This window comes from Saccopteryx bilineata, chromosome 3 (genome assembly GCF_036850765.1).
Source record: "Saccopteryx bilineata isolate mSacBil1 chromosome 3, mSacBil1_pri_phased_curated, whole genome shotgun sequence".
Classification (NCBI taxonomy): domain Eukaryota; kingdom Metazoa; phylum Chordata; class Mammalia; order Chiroptera; family Emballonuridae; genus Saccopteryx; species Saccopteryx bilineata.
Genome location: NC_089492.1, coordinates 147,810,344 through 147,828,347, shown reverse-complemented (window position 1 = coordinate 147,828,347; position 18,004 = coordinate 147,810,344). Strand labels below are relative to the sequence as shown.

Sequence of the window (18,004 nt, the reverse complement as noted above, 5' to 3'; positions counted from 1 at the left end):
CATATATCTGCTAAGAGTCTGCTGTTGCACCACCTGAGCTGGGCTAGCCTCAGAATACTGAGAAAGTTTGACCAATGTCATACACGAGTCCCTTCCTTTTCTCCAATCTCTATTCTTGAATCTAACCACTGGCCTCTGGCTGGAGAATTGCCCATACTTCCCTGAGTCTGCCGCTATCGTCCCATACCTGGGATTTCTCCTGAAAAAGACCAGACAGCTCTTTGGACTCTGGTGGAGGCTATACCATGGCCAGGCTGAGAGTTTTCTCCTGAAGCTCTGTTACTTCCGTAGGAAATGGGTTGTAAGGAAAGGAGAAGGATGAAGACTTTTGTGGTTGAATACCACTTTTGTCCCCACTATCCTGCCCTAACCAGCAGGTTGTCACCCTGTACTCTGAGTGAGTTATGCTTATTCAAACAAACCTCTTTCTTCAGAAAAATATGGGTCTTCTACCCTCAAGGGCCATTGCTCAGCGGCCAGGGGCTGCCAAGTGCTCTGTCAAATCCTACTCAGCCATGGGGGACAAGAGAGAAGCTAAGCCAAAACACAGAAAACAACTCCAGAGCTCCTCTCCAACTCTAGCCACCTGTAATTAGGATTTTAGTAGTTCTCCTTTTTTTCCACCATATATTTTTAGTTTGTAAGTTTCTTGTTCCTTTTTTCTAAGACTATGTGTTTATAATTGTTCAGAGAAAAGCAATAAATAACATAAACCAAATCAAAAACTCTGAAGAATCTTTGTAAACAATACTAAGTTTATAATGTCTGTATTTTGCCTAGCATAAAGATGAATGAACATAAAAGTATACAAAGCAAGATCCTTCCTTGTGAATTCCCCGTGACGCACAGATGGCCCCACCCACTCCCTAAGAGACAAAAGGCAGAGGAGCCCAACTGGGCTAAGGAAGTCTCCAGGCAGAGAGGGAGTCACTTCACTGGCGCCTGAGTAGCAAAGGTATTGTCCTATCACATCTTTGGCTTTTAAACTATTTTTTCTCCTTGACTTTTATCTCTCAAACTGCCTTCTCTGAAGCTAAAGCCTTTTTCTTCCTTTCTTGTCCTTTCCTCGTTTAGTGTGTGAGTTAGAATCAGTCAGATTTTAGAAAATGATTTTTTCTCCTGATGAGGAACTGAGAGACAGAGGAACTGATCTCAGAAAAGGACACAGGTGGGTACAGCCAAGTCTTCCTTCAGAGGGAACTCGACTACCAAAAACTACCAAGAGAAAACTGGAATTTCAACTCTCTTGCTTCTATGTAAGGCAAAGACCTCATTCTTGTAGGGTTTTTTTTAAACTTATCCGAAGTTCACTAAATGCGTACTATATGCATATATTGAGTTGGACATATAAGAGATATTAAGATTCTAAAAGAAGTTTACAGTCTGGTAGAGGAGGCAGAAACATAAGCAAATAATTCAAGGGAGTAAAAACAAATGGGAAAAAATGTTGAGTGTGAGCTAAGTCATGCTTTAAGTTTCTCAAGAAGCGCAGAGCAGAGGTGGTTCCCCTTGTAAGCATCTGGGTCAGAGACTGGCTCAGCTGACAGCCCCTGGTGTTCTCTGTTGCAGAAGTCAAGATGGCCAAGGTCCCTGACATCTTTGAAGACCTGAAGACCTGTTACAGGTAGGAAATAGATTCTCTTGTGATTCGATGCGGGGATCGAGGCATGTTGGAAGCCAGCTAAGAGTTAGAGCAACCAGCATGGGGAAAGACTGGCAGAGACAGAAAGATGTGTGCTACCTCCAGAGTCAGAGCGGGCTTAGCAAAGACCTAGGGAAACTAATCATCAGCAGGGCAAACTGAGGTGCCATTGACAGGGAGATGGCCATTATAGAAAAACTAACTTTAAAGCCTGCTGAGTCCTAGTGAATCTACTTAGAAAGAGCCTCTGGGGTCACATGTTCTTATACAGTAATGGATTTTAATGGCCTGTCAGAGAGAAACCATTCTCAGAAAACTTCTAGATCTGAATCTGGAATGGGAAATGGCTTCCCAGCACTCTGAGCACGTGAGTGCTCACACACAATCACACCTCATTCACACAGAGGGGGAATACACACGGATACAAAGGTGAAATTAGAGAGCACTTTACCAAACATGCTGCTCCCATGGCACCGGCACTTGGCTATCCAAATGTTGTCTGGATGTGCTGCCAAGTATAAATGACTAAATCTATTTTAGTGACTACATGAAAGCAATGTGTAACATAATCTATTTGATTAAAATTAAAATGAAGTGTTTCAAAAATATTTCTTTTCTCTTGAGGAGCTTAACATTTTTCTCTGAAATTTAATTACAATTCTTCAATTTATTAGCCAAGCCCTGTCTTTGTTGGTAAAGTTCAAAGTCTGCCCTGATGATTACTAATTCCAAATTAGTGAGGGACAAATCACTATATATATGTATGTATATAGAAGTTCTTAATTTTCTAAGATGACAGTAGTGGCTCTGTGTGTGTGTGTGTGTGTGTGTGTGTGTGTGTGTGTGTGTTTTACCTAAAGCTAATGTGGTCATTAAAATATGTTGCCCAGTGACTGTAGTGGTGGTATGGTATAGCAAACAATTACACTCTTGTCATCTTGTTTGACAGTGAAAATGAAGAATACAGTTCTGAAATTGACCAACTCTCTCTGAATCAGGTAAGCAAATGATTGATTCTTACAGGATTGCTATTCAGACACAATAGTATTTTCTCTACCAGAAGAGAACAGCAATGGTTTGAGTCCTAGATGCTTCTGTTGTACACTCACAAGAGGTCCAGAGACATATATCTCTTCATTATAAGTGAGGTAGACTGCCTTTCTGCAGTAAGAATTGATGGCCTTCTTCCTCTCACTAAATTTTCCCAGAACAGAGAAGAACTACCCTGAACCCCAAGAACTGGAGTCTCTTGATCAGGCTTCATCAGAATGAATGTTAGTTATGTCATCCTGAGATAGTACCTTTGGGCCACTTCACCAGGACTCTGTCTCCTAAAGAGATATGTTGGGATCACCCCTCTGACTTCAGCTCCACAGATTAGAGATAGCCTTGCAATGTCACAAACCATGAAGTTGAGGTGAAAGATGCAGGCCATTTGCCAGCCGTGTGATTTTTCTAGGAGACCACACAAGTACTGCCTTGTGTGTCTTTGATACTGGCTTTAAAAGATGTCTGTAGGCCCTGGCTGGTTGGCTCAGTGGTAGAGCGTCAGCCTGGCGTGCAGGAGTCCTAGGTTCGATTCCCAGCCAGGGCACACAGGAGAAGCGCCCATCTGCTTCTCCACCCCTCCCCCTCTCCTTCCTCTCTGTCTCTCTCTTCCCCTCCCACAGCCAAGGCTCCATTGGAGCAAAGTTGGCCCAGGCACTGAGGATGGCTCTGTGGCCTCTGCCTCAGATGCTAGAATGGCTCTGGATGCAACAGAGCAATGCCCCGGATGGGCAGAGCATCACCCCCTGGTGGGCATGCCAGGTGGATCCCTGTTGGGCGCATGCGGTAGTCTGTCTGACTGCCTCCCCATTTCCAGCTTCAGAAAAATGAAAAAAAAAAAGTTTTTTAAATAAATAAATAAAAGATGTCCACAGAGGAGTGTTTTAAAAATATTTGCACTGTGTCCAGCAAAAGTCTAACTTCCTGTGGGAAAACTAACTGGAAGGCCACCACTCCTTAAGATCTTGCTTGTAAAGTTGCTTCATTACATCTCATGTTTGAGTCAGCCAATGGATGACAAAGACTGGCCAAGAGATCACATTCTTCCAGGGAGATCCTGAGAGGGAAGGATGGGGAGGAGGGGAAGACTGATGAAATATGGGTGAGCCAAGACCCAAATGGAAAGCTTTCTCACTGACTCTGGTGAATAAAATTTTTACTGAAAGGACTCTCATGCTATGGCCATGGGTAGCCTCTCAGTTTCTACTTCTTTTCCTCATAGAAATCCTTCTATGATGCAAGTTTTGACCCACTTCCCGAGGACTACATGGATAAATTTATGTCTCTGAGTACCTCTGAAACCTCTAAGACATCTCAGCTTACCTTCAAAGAGAGTATGGTGGTGGTGGCAGCCAACGGGAAGATTCTGAAGAAGAGACGATTGAGTTTCAACCAGTTTATCACCCATGATGACTTGGATGCCATTGCCAATGATCCAGAAGAAGGTAGGGGTCAAGTACAATAATATTCTTGTTTTCCATTTTTAAGCAAATATAGAGACAATAAAGTATGGATGCAAATAAAACATAGAATTAGTAAAAAAGAAGGCAACCAGGCATTAGACTGGTAACTATAAGGAAGGAAAATTAAGTGTTGTCTTTCTCCAGCAGAGAGAAAGCAGCAGTTACCTGAGTCTAAAGTATTTGCTCATGTGCTCATTTCATGGCCATATTGTAAAGGTAGTGGATAACAATGTACAACTATGTCCCCCCCCCCATGCTAACTCTGCCTCCTTGGCCTAGTTAATTAACCTTGCAATGCTCCAGTTTCTTCTACTGTGAAATGGAGATGATCAAAGCCCCTACTATTGAGAAGGTTAAATGTGTCAAAACTTGCAAGTTTCTGGACTTAAATAATGCCTGGCATGTAGTAAATACCTAATAAATGTTAGCTATTGCTGCTGTTGTTATTATTACTATTACTACCAGTGTTCCTTCTTTTGTTAACGCTATCAACAACAATACTTTATTAACAACTGCATTATCTCACAACTTGGCAACAACCTGCCATTCTCATTTTACATATGAGGAATGTGAGCTCAGTGAGGTCATCACCTGCCCAAAGTCACACAATGTGTACATGGGGAAGCCTCAAACCAAATTCAGTACTGACTCTAAAAATCATGACTTTTCTCCCATGCCTCTTCTCTACAACACTGTGTAAAACATAAACCCAATATTTTTAAGGTAACAGCTGAACACTAATACATGATCACCTAGAAAATTAAGAAATACAAGAAAATGTAAGAAAGAAAATAAAAATCATCATGCTCCCACTAAGGGTTCACCACTGCTAGCACTGTGATACATTTCTCAAAGTTGTTTCTATGTACATACGCACGCAGGGAAGTGTTAGGATCATACTATACACAATCTGATATCTACCTTTCTTTCACTTAACAATAGATCAAGGGCATTTTAGAGTGCTAGTTTTTCAGTGTTGTAAGTAATGCAACAATAAGCATCAATAAACCCTCATTTCTACCACCATTCACTTCCTGAGAACAGACTCCCAGAAGTAGAGTTACACAACCATGAGGGTTTGTGAAGCTATTGACTTACACTACTGTGCCGAGGGGTGACAGACATTTAGACCTGCTCCTTCAGTGCCTTACATAATTTTAATGTATTTATTTCTTTAGAAATACCGAGGCATAGCCTGACCGGGCGGTGGCACAGTGGACAGAGTGTCAGACTGGGATGTAGAGGACCCAGTTTCGAGACCCCGGGGTCGTTGACTTGAGTGTGGGCTCATCCAGCTTGAGCATGGGATCAAAGACATGACCCTATGATAGCTGGCTTGAGACCAAAGGTTACTGGCTTGAGCCCAAGGTCACTGGCTTGAGCAAGGGGTCACTCGCTCTGCTATAGCCCTCTGGTCAAGGCAAATATGAGAAAGCAATCAATGAACAACTAAGGTGCCACAACGAAGAATTGATGCTTCTCATCTCTCTACCTTCCTGTCTGTCTGTCTCTATCTGTCCCTCTCTCTGTCTCTCTCTCTCTCTCTGTCTCTGTCACCATACACACACACAAAAATATACTGAGCCATCAAAGTTTAAATAGAATAAGTACCACAGTAATGATCCCAGAGACCACTCTACTGCTACTGGGTGATTCTGCCTCTTGCCTCCTCATCTGCACTGTAGTATTCTAATATCTTTTCCATGGCTGCTTTCTATGCTTGCATTAAGGCAGATATGTCTTGTTTGCACCCAGACATTAATCTCAGCTTGTGCTTCTGGTTGTAGAGACCATCCAGCCTGCATCAGCACCTTACAGCTTCCAGAGCAGCATGAAGTACAACTTCATGAGGGTCATCAAACAGCGGTGCATCCTGAATGACACCCTCAGTCAAAGTATCATTCGAGATACGTCAGGTCAATACCTCATGGCTACTGCATTAAATGATCTGGACCAAGCAGGTAAGTGGACAACCCAGTCATCTTCTCCTCCTATTATTTCTGTATTTCTTTAAGCTTTCTATTTTCAAAGAATATACCTCTCTAGATTCCTGCCTTTGCATAATTCTTCTTGAATAGAAGGATGCATATCATCTCCGTAAAAATCCCAGGCAAGGACAGGAGCCTCAGCCAAACCTGGAAGACACCAAGAGAAGTGTCCTGTCTTTGAGAGGACACTGAGTGGGAAGCTTTCTGATAAAGTTTCTCTTTTGGTTCTTTCAGTCTTATCCCTTATTTTAAAGATGAGAAAATTGAATCTCAAAAATATTAAACAACTCACCCAAGTTTACCCAGAGCCAATGAGAAGCCATCATGTTTCATTGGTAAGCTCACCAATCAAACTTAGAAATAATACCGAACTAGCCCTGGCCAGTTGGCTCAGTGGTAGAGCGTCAGCCCAGCATGTGGATGTCCCAGGTTTGATTCCCGACCAGGGCACACAGGAGAAGCGCCCATCTGCTTCTCCACTCCACCCCCTCTCCTTCCTCTCTGTCTCTCTCTTCCTCTCCTGCAGCCAAAGCTCCATTGGAGCAAAGTTGGCCCAGGTGCTGAGGATGGCATCACTTCAGGCACTAAAATGGCTCCAGTTGCAACAGAGCAATGGCCCCAGATGGGCAGAGCATCATCCCCTAGTGGGCTTGCCGGGTGGATCCCAGTAGGGTGCATGTGGGAGTCTGTCTCCCTGCCTCCCGCTTATCACTTAAGAAAAACACACGTACAAAAAAAAAGAAGAAGAAATAATATTGAACTAGAAAGAGCCATTATTACAATTATATAAAACAATTGTGAGGCAAAATAGCCAATAAGCTGCAAACATGTTCTGAAAGATGAAATTTAGTGTCTAAGAAGTTTTATCACCAAGTCCAATTTCCATGATGTACTGTTTAGCATAAGGACATGTCCTCATATACAAAATTATTTTTGGTCACAAACCAGCACAGCTAGTAATTCCAGGTCCTGAGTGGGAATGGCATGGAATTAAGAAAATAGGCTTAAAGAAATAAAGGATGGGGTTGGGAGGACTCTGCAATTGCTGATGGCAAGAAGAAAGCACACTCCACCACGACCGCTTATTTATAAGGCAAAGTGAGGCCATTAGCAAATCAGAGATCTCTGATTATGTTTCCAAGACAACCCAAGAATTTTACCAAGTGCAGAACACCCCCACCATACATATCATCTTAACTTTACATAAAACAAAGGATAGAAGAAACTTGCCTCCAGTCTTTCTGGGGAACATGGGGGGTAGTGTAAACAATCCAGCACCACAGCTTAACAGCCTTTTGCAACCTAATCAAGCAACTGAGGTGGGGGGTTGGGCAGACTGTCAGCATATGGCCAGTTCCCTACACTTCTGTTTCCCAAAACTCTAAACTGCAAAAACCCTGTTGGCTTTTCAGTCCCCAATAATTTTCAGAGATCCACAGAGGCTCCTCTATTGTAGGACTCTTTCTGATTGGACTTCAGTCAACATGTTTCCCACTCTTTGACACAAATTATTTGTGTTCTATTTTCCTACTTAATATTATTTCACACAATTTTCCGCACATATTTTTGCTCTGACTAATTCTGTTGCAAATATCTTAGTATACACACATTTTTTTCCAGTGAGGTTATCTCTTTAGAGCATATCCCAAAAGTGGAACTCCATATATAATTTTACAACTCTTACTAAACATTGTTCTCTAAGGGAAACTGAACTACAGGTCACAATCACTAGCAACATGAGTATCAGCTTCCTTAACCCCTCCATTTCAGGTCATTACAAACTCATGATCTCACAAATTACAGGGTCCACCCTACTAGTGTAATTACAAGAGACTTACCAAATACTCAGCCCCCAAGCATTTATTCAACATAGAAAATTCTAAAGACATTAATCAAGTATCTACCTGCCTAGTAAATGTGGCAAACATTGGGAAGGACACAGAGATGTACCACATTTAATTTCTGGTGCTTACAGCATGGCAGGGACCTAACACACACACATGCATGCACATACACACTCACACAGTGTATCTACATATACTCTTGATTTTATACAAATACAATGGATTTACTTTCTTTTTGGCTTTTCTCTTCACCAGTGAAATTTGACATAAGTGGTTATATATCAAATGAAGATCTTAAACTTCCTGTGACTCTAAGAATCTCAAAAACACGACTATTTGTGAGTGCCCAAAATGAAGATGATCCTGTATTGCTACAGGTGAGTTGTACCTGGACTCTAACTTCCCTTCATTACACCACATACATTTGTAAATTACCTCAATAGGCAGACAGCCCTAGCAGGATGCACAGTCCTCTTCTCTTGCTCCCACAGTCCCCACCTGCTCAGCTACCCCCATCCTGTGCCTCACCTATCCCCAGGGACAATTCTAAGCAGGATCTGTGAGAGAGTAAAATGGAGATGCAAGATTATATATGAGACAAATGGCCTTCTTCCTTCTTTTTTCTTTTCCTGTCTGATCCTGTTCACCTCCCATCCCAAGACATCCATTTATTCCAACTTTCTTTGATCCTCACTGACATCTGCTATCTGACCTATGTGATGGTAGGCATTAGGACAATGGGTCTGCCTCCAAGAAACTCAAACAAGCCCACTGAGATCAGGGATGATTAACCATGTGCTAGCTGGCACAAGGCAAAAACTGGACCAAGACTCCAGTTCAAATCCTGGCCTTCTGACTCTAGTGCCTCTCTCTCTCTTCATTGGTGTGAACACTGTCCTTCATTCCAGCCCCGCCTCCACTACCGCCTTCTTCCATAAATATGCAGATACACATATGCCCACTGTAGTCTTAGATATTTTCTCCACTGATTAATAGATGACTTTTATGCAGTAAATGTATAATCTACCCCTCCACCCCTAGTAGGATTTACATGGTACACGTGTTTCCATATCTGGATCAAGTGTGATAAAAGTGTGTCTGCAGAGTAAGGCAGTAGCTTCATTCATGAAGTCATTCAGTAAGCATTATTAGTGAGAGCCTTCTATCTATCAAGCATAGTGCCCACAGCTACGTCAAGAGTGGTGTGACAAAATCCCTAACCTTATAGAACTTAGTCTGGGGGGACACAGACAGTAGACAAACTAAACAACCAGCACAATGTACAAGATGCTATAAAACAAATGAACAGGCCTGACCAGGCGGTGGCGCAGTGGATAAAGCGTTGGACTGGGATGCCGAGGACCCAGGTTCGAGACCCTGAGGTTGCCAGTTTGAGCGCGGGCTCATCTGGCTTGAGCAAATTAAAAACACACTCACCAGCTTAGACCTAAGGTCACTGGCTCAAACAAGGGGTTACTCGGTCTGCTGAAGGCCCACGGTCAAGGCACATATGAGAAAGCAATCAATGAACAACTAAGGTGTCGCAACGAAAAACTGATGATTGATGCTTCTCATCTCTCTCCGTTCCTGTCTGTCTGTCCCTATCTATCCCTCTCTCTGACTCTCTCTCTCTGTCCCTGTAAAGGAAAATAAATAAATAAATAAAACAAATGAACAGGATGCTGAGGAAAGTGGAAGGGTGCTCTTTAGACAGAGGGGCAGGAATAGAGCTCCTTGTGAGATGAGAGCTACTGATGTGAGAGAGGGAGCATGCCATTATGCAAGGGGGTGGGTGGGAGTAAGGCATTCTGAACCGGGGGGTGGGGTCTGGCTGCTCCCAGGCCCTAGACTTTTAAGAGCTTAAAGACCAGCTTAAAAGATCAGAAGGACACTCTAAGAGCTGGGCACCATGAGGAAGAGGGAGGATAGAAGGAGCTAGAATTGGTGGAGCCTTGAATTCAAATTTCATCTGAAATACAACAAAAAGCCACTAAAAGAAGTTTATTTATATTTTTTAAATGGAGACTAGATCAGAAGGAAGGCAATAGAGGAAGCAGAGGGCCCACGTAGAAGTTGAAAACAGTCATGGGATGGGAAGTGATGAGACAGGTGAAAAGCAGTAGACAGAATCTCCTTACATTTTGAAGACAGAACCAAAAAAGAGCAAGAGGAGGAACTACATTCACTGAGATGAGAAAAAGTAGGAAAGGAATAGGTTTTGGAAATAAAAACCTTAATGACGTTGAAAACCCCAAGGAAACCTCAAAAGGACATTTAGTTGTTCTAGATTAAAAAGAGTAAAGATGAAGCATCTCAAGTTGGAATTTGAATTTTACCTTTCCATAGAAGTATTGTTAGAGTCTATTCAAAACCACAAGAATAGTACAGTGTAAAGATATCACAATTGTCAACAACTGCACTGAAGAAGATTCAGCAGCTAATATACCTGGTGCACATGGCAAGTGAGAATTGGTGTGTGTGTGTGTGGGGGGTTAACCTTCATTTGTTGACTTAAATAAGGACATTAATATCTCTAAATTGTATTTCCTAAAGGTATGATTTGTATACTTAGAAGTCAAGATCTTAGAGGTCTTAGAATTTAGAGGTCTAGTGCTTGGATTTGACACAAAATGCTCTAGGCCTATGTTGGAGGTAGGACAAGAACAAGTTTGGCCCCACCTGTCAGGATACAGGGAGACACTGCTATCATTGGCAATCTTCATGACTAATTTAAATTTCTCTCCTGTTAACCAAGGAAATAAAATATTATGAATAAATGGGGCCAAACATCTAAGAGGCATGTAAAAAATGCTTGCTGGATGAACAAATGAATGAAGAACCACATCATATTGCAATCATAATTGTAAAGTGCTGTGTTTCGCACAAAGGCCACATGCCAAAGGATTGAACTTTAGTTCTTGTTTTAGCATCTCATTCTCTAACATCTCTGTTCTCCTTATCCTAGGAGATGCCTGAGACACCCAAAACCATCAGAAATGAGACCAATCTCCTCTTCTTCTTGGAAACTCATGGCACTAAGAACTACTTCAAGTCAGTTGCCCATCCAAATTTGTTTATTGCCACAAAGCAAGAATACCCAGTGCACCTGGCAAGTGGGCTACCCTCTATCACTGACTTTCAGATACTGGAAAACCAGCCTTGACTCTCAAGTCTACTTACTTGTGAAATGTTAACAGTCCGTATGTACCATGTACATGAAGAAGTCAAATCTTAGTCATTTGCTGAGCATGTGCTGAACCTTCGTAATTCTAAATGAATGTTTACTCTCTTTGTAAGAGAGGGAGTAAGGTCTAGTGAACCAACACTGACATATAGTATTGCTTGTTATTTAAGGAACACCCTATACAATGCAGACTACCAATTGTTTTAATTATTATTCTTCATAATAACCTTGGGAGGACCAAGGCTCCTGACTATCAAAAAGACTATACCTGTACTACATATGAGTTAATTAAGGCTTAAGAAAACTAATACCCACAATGGCACTTGGAATGAAAAGCCATAGATTTCATTCCAACTGCTTACCTTCCGCTTTTAAGTTGCTGATGGACCCTTAATCAAATACTTACTATAAGTTTCTGGGACCTATATCCTTTCTGCCTTAACAGTATCTTATGACAATCAATGAGATCATTCCAATAAAATGCTTCTTGAAACTGAACTTCAAGAACAAGGCAAAGCATGGAATGTTATTTTAAGTTATTATTTATATGTACATATATATTTATAAATATAATTTAAGATAATTATAATATATTATTATATTTATTGCCATTTTTTGCAGTCTCTGAGTGTGACCAGCTATCCTCAACAATAGACAGTGTTTTTCAGGCTGAATGAGTTTGATGTATTTACACTAAAGCACTTTGATCCAAGTCATGTTTTTTCCATTGCCACAAGGCTCTGTATTTTAGTATCTGGGATTCTTGTACTTATAATAAATTTATATTAACTATTATTTTTTATTTGAACTGGTAATTGTCCAAAATCTTCCATTCTTCTGCCTTCAGACTCACTTTGTCATTCATTTGACATTCAATTTCACCTGCTGTCAAGTCATGCTAGCTAAAATGGAATGAACTTAACTTTGGCAACCACAGGACAATTGTTATCTAAACTTTCTTTTCTGGAACATAAGTAATGTTCTTTCTAGATTCTAAAAAGATCAAGCCATAGTTTTACATTACTAGCAACAATGAGGAATGATACTTATCAATCATAAGTGAATAAAAATTTTAAAGAAGTAAATTGACACATAATTACTAGTTGTTTTAATCATTATTTTACTGCATGGTAATTAGGAACAAATGATAAAAGTTCATATAAATAACAATAGTATTACTTTACAAAACCAAACCAAGATTTTATACTTTTTCTCTCCCCTTTGTTCACTAGCCAGTAACATAAATGGCATTTAGAATGATAATAATGCCTGACTGGTGGTGGTGCAGTGAATAGAGCATCAACCTGGGATGCTGAAGTCCCAGGTTCAAAACCCCAAGCTCACCAGCTTGAGTGTGGGGTCGCTGGCTTAAGTATGGAATCTTTGACATGATTCCAAGGTCGCTGGTTTGAACCCAAAGTCACTGGCTTGAGCAAGGGATCGCTGGCTTTGCTTGAGCCCCACAGGCAAGGCACATATGAGAAGCAATTGATGAACAATTAAATTGACACAACTACAAGTAGATGCTTCTCATCTCTCTCCCTTCCTCTCTCTCTCTCTCAAGAAAAAACAAAGAATGATAAAATTCTTAGGTTTATTTAAGTTTACATTACACACTTACAACACATGTGTTTATATATCCACACAAATTTGTACATACAGAGCCACCTTAATAACTAACTAATGCATTTAAAAAGCATGGATATAAGATATGTTGAGTTGGAAAAGTTAAAATCAAGAGAACTTGGAATTAGATGTGGAAAATAATGGTAAAAGAGTAGTCATAGATGATCCCAATTTTCTGGTACTGGAAAGAGGGTGAATGATAGTGTCAATCAGTACATTTGGTGGAAATATGGAGTACTTCTCACTACCAGGATGCAATATGATGAGTAGCATTTTAGACATGTACTTTCAGCTACTGGCAGGATGCCCATGTAGAATGGGGAGATGATAATGTATCTGGAACTCAAGAGAAGTTAGATCTATATATAGATTTGGAAGACAGCAGGGGTATAGAAGGTAAAATCCTCAAAGTGGCATCAGAGAAAAAAGAGAAGAGAAGCACATGGTGAACACTATTGTTCATGTATTCAGTTGCCATCTCCCCTGCCTCAGGGGTAAGAAGGTCACTATGATGGGGTTAAACAGTGTTGGCACTGAACTTGTTGGAGTCTATTTCTTTTAGAATGGTCTTTATACATCAGTTTCTAAAATGATGAGAGAAAAAACAAATCACCTTTAAGCCCAAGGTACAGAAACAAAAAGCCAAGCCCTCTTGCCACTAAATCATCCCCCTGATATTTAAAATACCTACACTCAAATGTTTTGGGGGTGACAGAAATAGTTGCAATAGCAATAATTATTGTGGTGGATGTAAATATATGCTTGTGTATCTATGTCTATTCCATAATCATACGGTGGTTTTGTGACTATATACATTTATCAAAATTGTCCTCTTGAGTCTTTACCGACATCGTCACAATATGGTCAGACTGAAAGAACCTAGAGTTAGATCTTGTCCTTCCTATTTTAGACAACATGCTTTTGCTAGAAAGTGACATTGGTTTTTGAAAACAAGTGACATTGTTGATTCGTATAGTGTTTTAAGGCAATTAAGACCTACACCAATTCTCAACCTAAGTGCAAACTTTAAATTTATCTCTGTTAAATTTAATCTCATTAATATGGCCCCAGATTTTTCTAAAATTTTCCAAATTCTGATTTTTTTATACATTAGCTTTTTCTCTTAGTTTTTGTGACATCTGTAATTTGGTGACATAGTTTTATTTATTTATTTATTTATTTATTTATTTATTTTTATTCATTTTTAGAGAGGAGAGAGACAGAGAGGGAGAGAGAGGAGAAAGAGACAGAGAGAGAGAAGAGGGAGGAGCTGGAAGCATCAACTCCCATATGTGCCTTGACCAGGCAAGCCCAGGGTTTTGAACCGGCGACCTCAGCATTTCCAGGTTGACGCTTTATCCACTGCACCACCACAGGTCAGGCAGTGACATAGTTTTATTTTGTTCACAGTATATTGTCACATATAAAGAATAGGTTACGCCTGACCTGTGGTGGCGCAGTGAGATAAAGCGTCGACCTGGAAATGCTGAGGTCGCCGGTTCGAAACCCTGGGCTTGCCTGGTCAAGGCACATATGGGAGTTGATGCTTCCAGCTCCTCCCCCTCCTTCTCTCTCTCTGTCTCTCCTCTCTCTCTCCCTCTCCTCTCTAAAAAAAAAAAAAAAAAAAAGAATAGGTTACAAGTATTTTATAGTGTGATCCTGTTTTTATTCAAAATACCAACTATTTATATTTAAATGATTACTAAAAGATATATTATACATCAAAATGTTAACAATCTGGCCCTGGCCGGTTAACTCAGTGGTAGAGCGTCGGCCTGGCGTGCAGAAGTCCCGGGCTCAATTCCCGGCCAGGGCACACAGGAGAAGCGCCCATCTGCTTCTCCACCCCTCCCCCTCTCCTTCCTCTCTGTCTCTCTGTCTCTCTCTTCCCCTCCCGCAGCCGAGGCTCCATTGGAGCAAAGATGGCCTGGGCGCTGGGGATGGCTCCTTGGCCTCTGCCCCAGGCACTAGAATGGCTCTGGTCGCAACAGAGCGACGCCCTGGAGGGGCAGAGCATCGCCCCCTGGTGGGCAGAGCGTCGCCCCCTGGTGGGCGTGCCGGGTGGATCCCAGTCGGAAGCATGCAGGAGTCTGTCTGACTCTCTCTGTTTCCAGCTTCAGAAAAAAATATATATATATACAAAAAAAAATGTTAACAATCTTCACTTCTGACTGGTTGAGTGATTTATAAAGGTTTATGGTTATATGTTTTCCTGAATTTTTAAATGAATGCATACATTCATTTAAAATATTGCACAACAAAATACCAATTTACACCAAAAAAAATTTTATGATGGTCTTCACTCATCAGTTTCCAAATTGATGAGGAAAAAAAACGATGAGTTCGACTTGTATTTAGATCCCACATGTAAGTGATACCATGCAGTATTTATTTTTCTCTGTCTGACTTATTTCACTTAGGGTAGTGTCAAGTTCTATCTATGTTGTCACAAACATCAGAATCTCTTTCTTTCTCATGGTTGAATATTATTCCATTGCATATACATATTTTATTATACACTATTTGTTTATGCATTTCTCCACTGATGACCTTTAGGCTGTTTCCATAGCTTGACTATTGCAAATAATGCTTCATTATCCTGTTTTCATTTCCTTTAGATATATACCTAGAATTGTAAATCCTGAATTATATGGTAGTTCTATTTTTAATTTTTTGAGGAATTTTTATACTGTTTTCCATAGTGACTGCACCAATTTCCATTCCCACCAACAGTGCACAAGATTCCAGCTTTGTTCTTCTTTCTCAAGAGTTCTTTGACTATTTGGAGCCTTTTGTGATTGCATACAAATTTTATGATTGTTCTATTTCTGTGAAAAATGGCATTGGAATTTTGATAGGGGTTGCACTGAATCTGTGGATTACTTAGGATAATACAAACATTTTAAAGATATTAATTTTTCCAATTTATGAGCACTGATTATCTTTCCATCAGTATACAGTTTTCAGTGTACAGATTCTTCACTTCCTTGGTTAAATTTATTCCTAAGTATTTTATTCCTTTTTGATGCAATTTTAAATGGAGTGTTTTTCTTAATTTCTCTTTCTCATAGTTTGTTGGTAGTGTATAGAGATGCAACTGGTTTTTGTTCATTGGTTTTCTACCCTACAAATTTACTAAAAATAATTGTTTGTTGGTGGTGGTTTTGTTTTTTTGGTTTTGGTGGTGGGGTTTTGTTTTGTTTTGTTTTTGGTGGCATCTTCAGAATTTTATATATATAGTATCATGTCATATGCGAACAGAGACGATTTTACTTATTATTACCTAGTTGGCTTTTACTTGCACTTCATGGCTCTGGCAAGGGACTCCAGTACTATGCTGAATAAAAATGATGAGATTGAACATTCTTGTCTTGTTCCTGATCTTAGAGCAGTGTTTCCCAACCTTTTTTGTGCCATGCCCCACCTTAACCTTTCTAAAATTTTTATGTCCCCCCCCTATGTAACATACATAATTTTTAACATTAAAAAATTGATTTGTTCACTTAATAAACATAAATGATAGGTTCTAGGAAGAAATCACTATGAAATTGTTAACAAAACACAGTAAGTAAAATTTCAAAACATATAATGAAAAACAAATTTAAATTCCAAATAATTTTAATACAGATTTTTCTATATTAATTTATTATTTTAATTTAGTGTGATCCTTCACTTGATGCTTGCTGCACAGAGATTTTATATTAGGTTCCAATTTGGTTAGCTTTAGTCTCAAGTCTCCACGTTGTGTTATATCCAGCCGATTTCTTTTTTTTACCAGTAAATCATTTACAGCACTAAATCCACATTCAGCTAAAAATGAAGATGGAAACGGTAGCAATAGTTTTCTTGCACATTTGGTTGAATTTGGGTATTTGATTTCTGTTTCCTCACAAAGCCATGCCATCGCTCCTTTGATATTAAATAAAGCTTTAACTGACTCATCATTTTGCAATTCTGCGAGTTCTTCTTGATACTGCATATTTGATATATCAGACAAATCCACGAATATTGGCTGCATCATCCATGTTGGGAAATCAATTTGTTTTAAATCAGAAAATCTTTCTTTTAAATCAGCCAATAGAATATTCAAATGATTGACAATAACAAGTAAAGCGGTATCAGTTACTTCACATTTTTGGAGCCAATGAAACTGTTTAAAGTTTTTGTTGTTAATATGTTTCTGACATAACTCAATATTGGTAATGAAACCAAATATCTTTGCTTTTGCATCGACAAGAGTTTTATTTGTTCCTTGAAGTTGCTTATTTAATATATTTAGTTTTTCAAAGATATCGGCTAAATAACTCACAAATGCTTTACCATCTATTGTTAACAGATACTTCATTTCAGGTTTGTCACTTAAAAAATCACTAAGAGTATCAAACAGTTCCATAAATCTTTTCAAACAGTTTCCTTTAGATAGCCATCTTACTTCAGTATGAAGTAAAAGTCTCACATGGTCTTCATTTTGTTCTTCACAAAATAGCTTGAAAAGACGCTCACATTTGGCATTAGCTTTAATAGCATTAACACACTTTATTACTGTATGTAATACTTCATTCAGAACAGACGAGATGTTTTTAGCTACCAAGTTTTCCCTATGAATAACACAATGCACAAGAATCATTTCTGGATTCGCATCTTTCATCAATTTTAAGCAGCCATTTTTCTTGCCCATCATATTGGGAGCACCATCTGCAGCACAAGATGTTATATTTTTCATTGGTATATCATTGACATCTAAGTAGTTTTTTTAGCTTATTATATATATCTTTGGAGGTAGTGGTGCTTTCTAATCTTTTACAGAACAACATTTCTTCAGCAAAATGTCCTTTATCAATATATCTTATGTAAGTTATCAATACTGCCTCACTGTCTCTCAAAGTTGATTCTTCCATTTGCAAGGAGAATTTTCTTGTTTTCAGCTTTTCAATAAGTTGTTTTTCAATATCCTCACTCATTTCGTCTATTCTTCTGCTAACAGTATGGTCACTGAGTGGCATAGCTTTTACATCTTTGTCATCTTTTTCAAGAACCATTTTAAGAAATGCTGATATTGACGGTTTTATTAAATTCTCTCCTATAGTGTGATTTTCTCTAGTTTTAGCGATGAATAAAGAAATTTGATAACTAGCCTCAAGAACACGATTATTAGTTGAAGTATGAGCAGTAAATAGAGACTTTAATGTTGTTCTTTTTTCAAAATTTTT

The 18,004-nt window shown here is 39.5% G+C and overlaps 1 protein-coding gene across 1 annotated transcript; it reads left to right on the top strand.

Annotated features, from left to right (window-relative positions):
* Positions 1-920: 920 nt before the first annotated feature.
* IL1A (interleukin 1 alpha) lies at positions 921-11,921 on the top strand. The gene is made up of 7 exons (XM_066264820.1): positions 921-955; positions 1,570-1,624; positions 2,592-2,640; positions 3,912-4,134; positions 5,940-6,113; positions 8,240-8,361; positions 10,950-11,921. The coding sequence occupies exons 2-7, from the start codon at positions 1,578-1,580 to the stop codon at positions 11,145-11,147; spliced, it is 813 nt and encodes a 270-aa protein (XP_066120917.1). The 5' UTR covers positions 921-955; positions 1,570-1,577; the 3' UTR covers positions 11,148-11,921.
* Positions 11,922-18,004: the final 6,083 nt, after the last annotated feature.

Bases quoted from the DNA above. Each gene is read 5' to 3' on its own strand.
- IL1A (XM_066264820.1), top strand. From the start codon at position 1,578: ATGGCCAAGGTCCCTGACATCTTTGAAGACCTGAAGACCTGTTACAG. The intron at 2,641-3,911 runs GTAAGCAAATGA...TTTTCCTCATAG, and splicing joins ACCAACTCTCTCTGAATCAG to AAATCCTTCTATGATGCAAG. The intron at 6,114-8,239 runs GTAAGTGGACAA...TCTCTTCACCAG, and splicing joins AAATGATCTGGACCAAGCAG to TGAAATTTGACATAAGTGGT.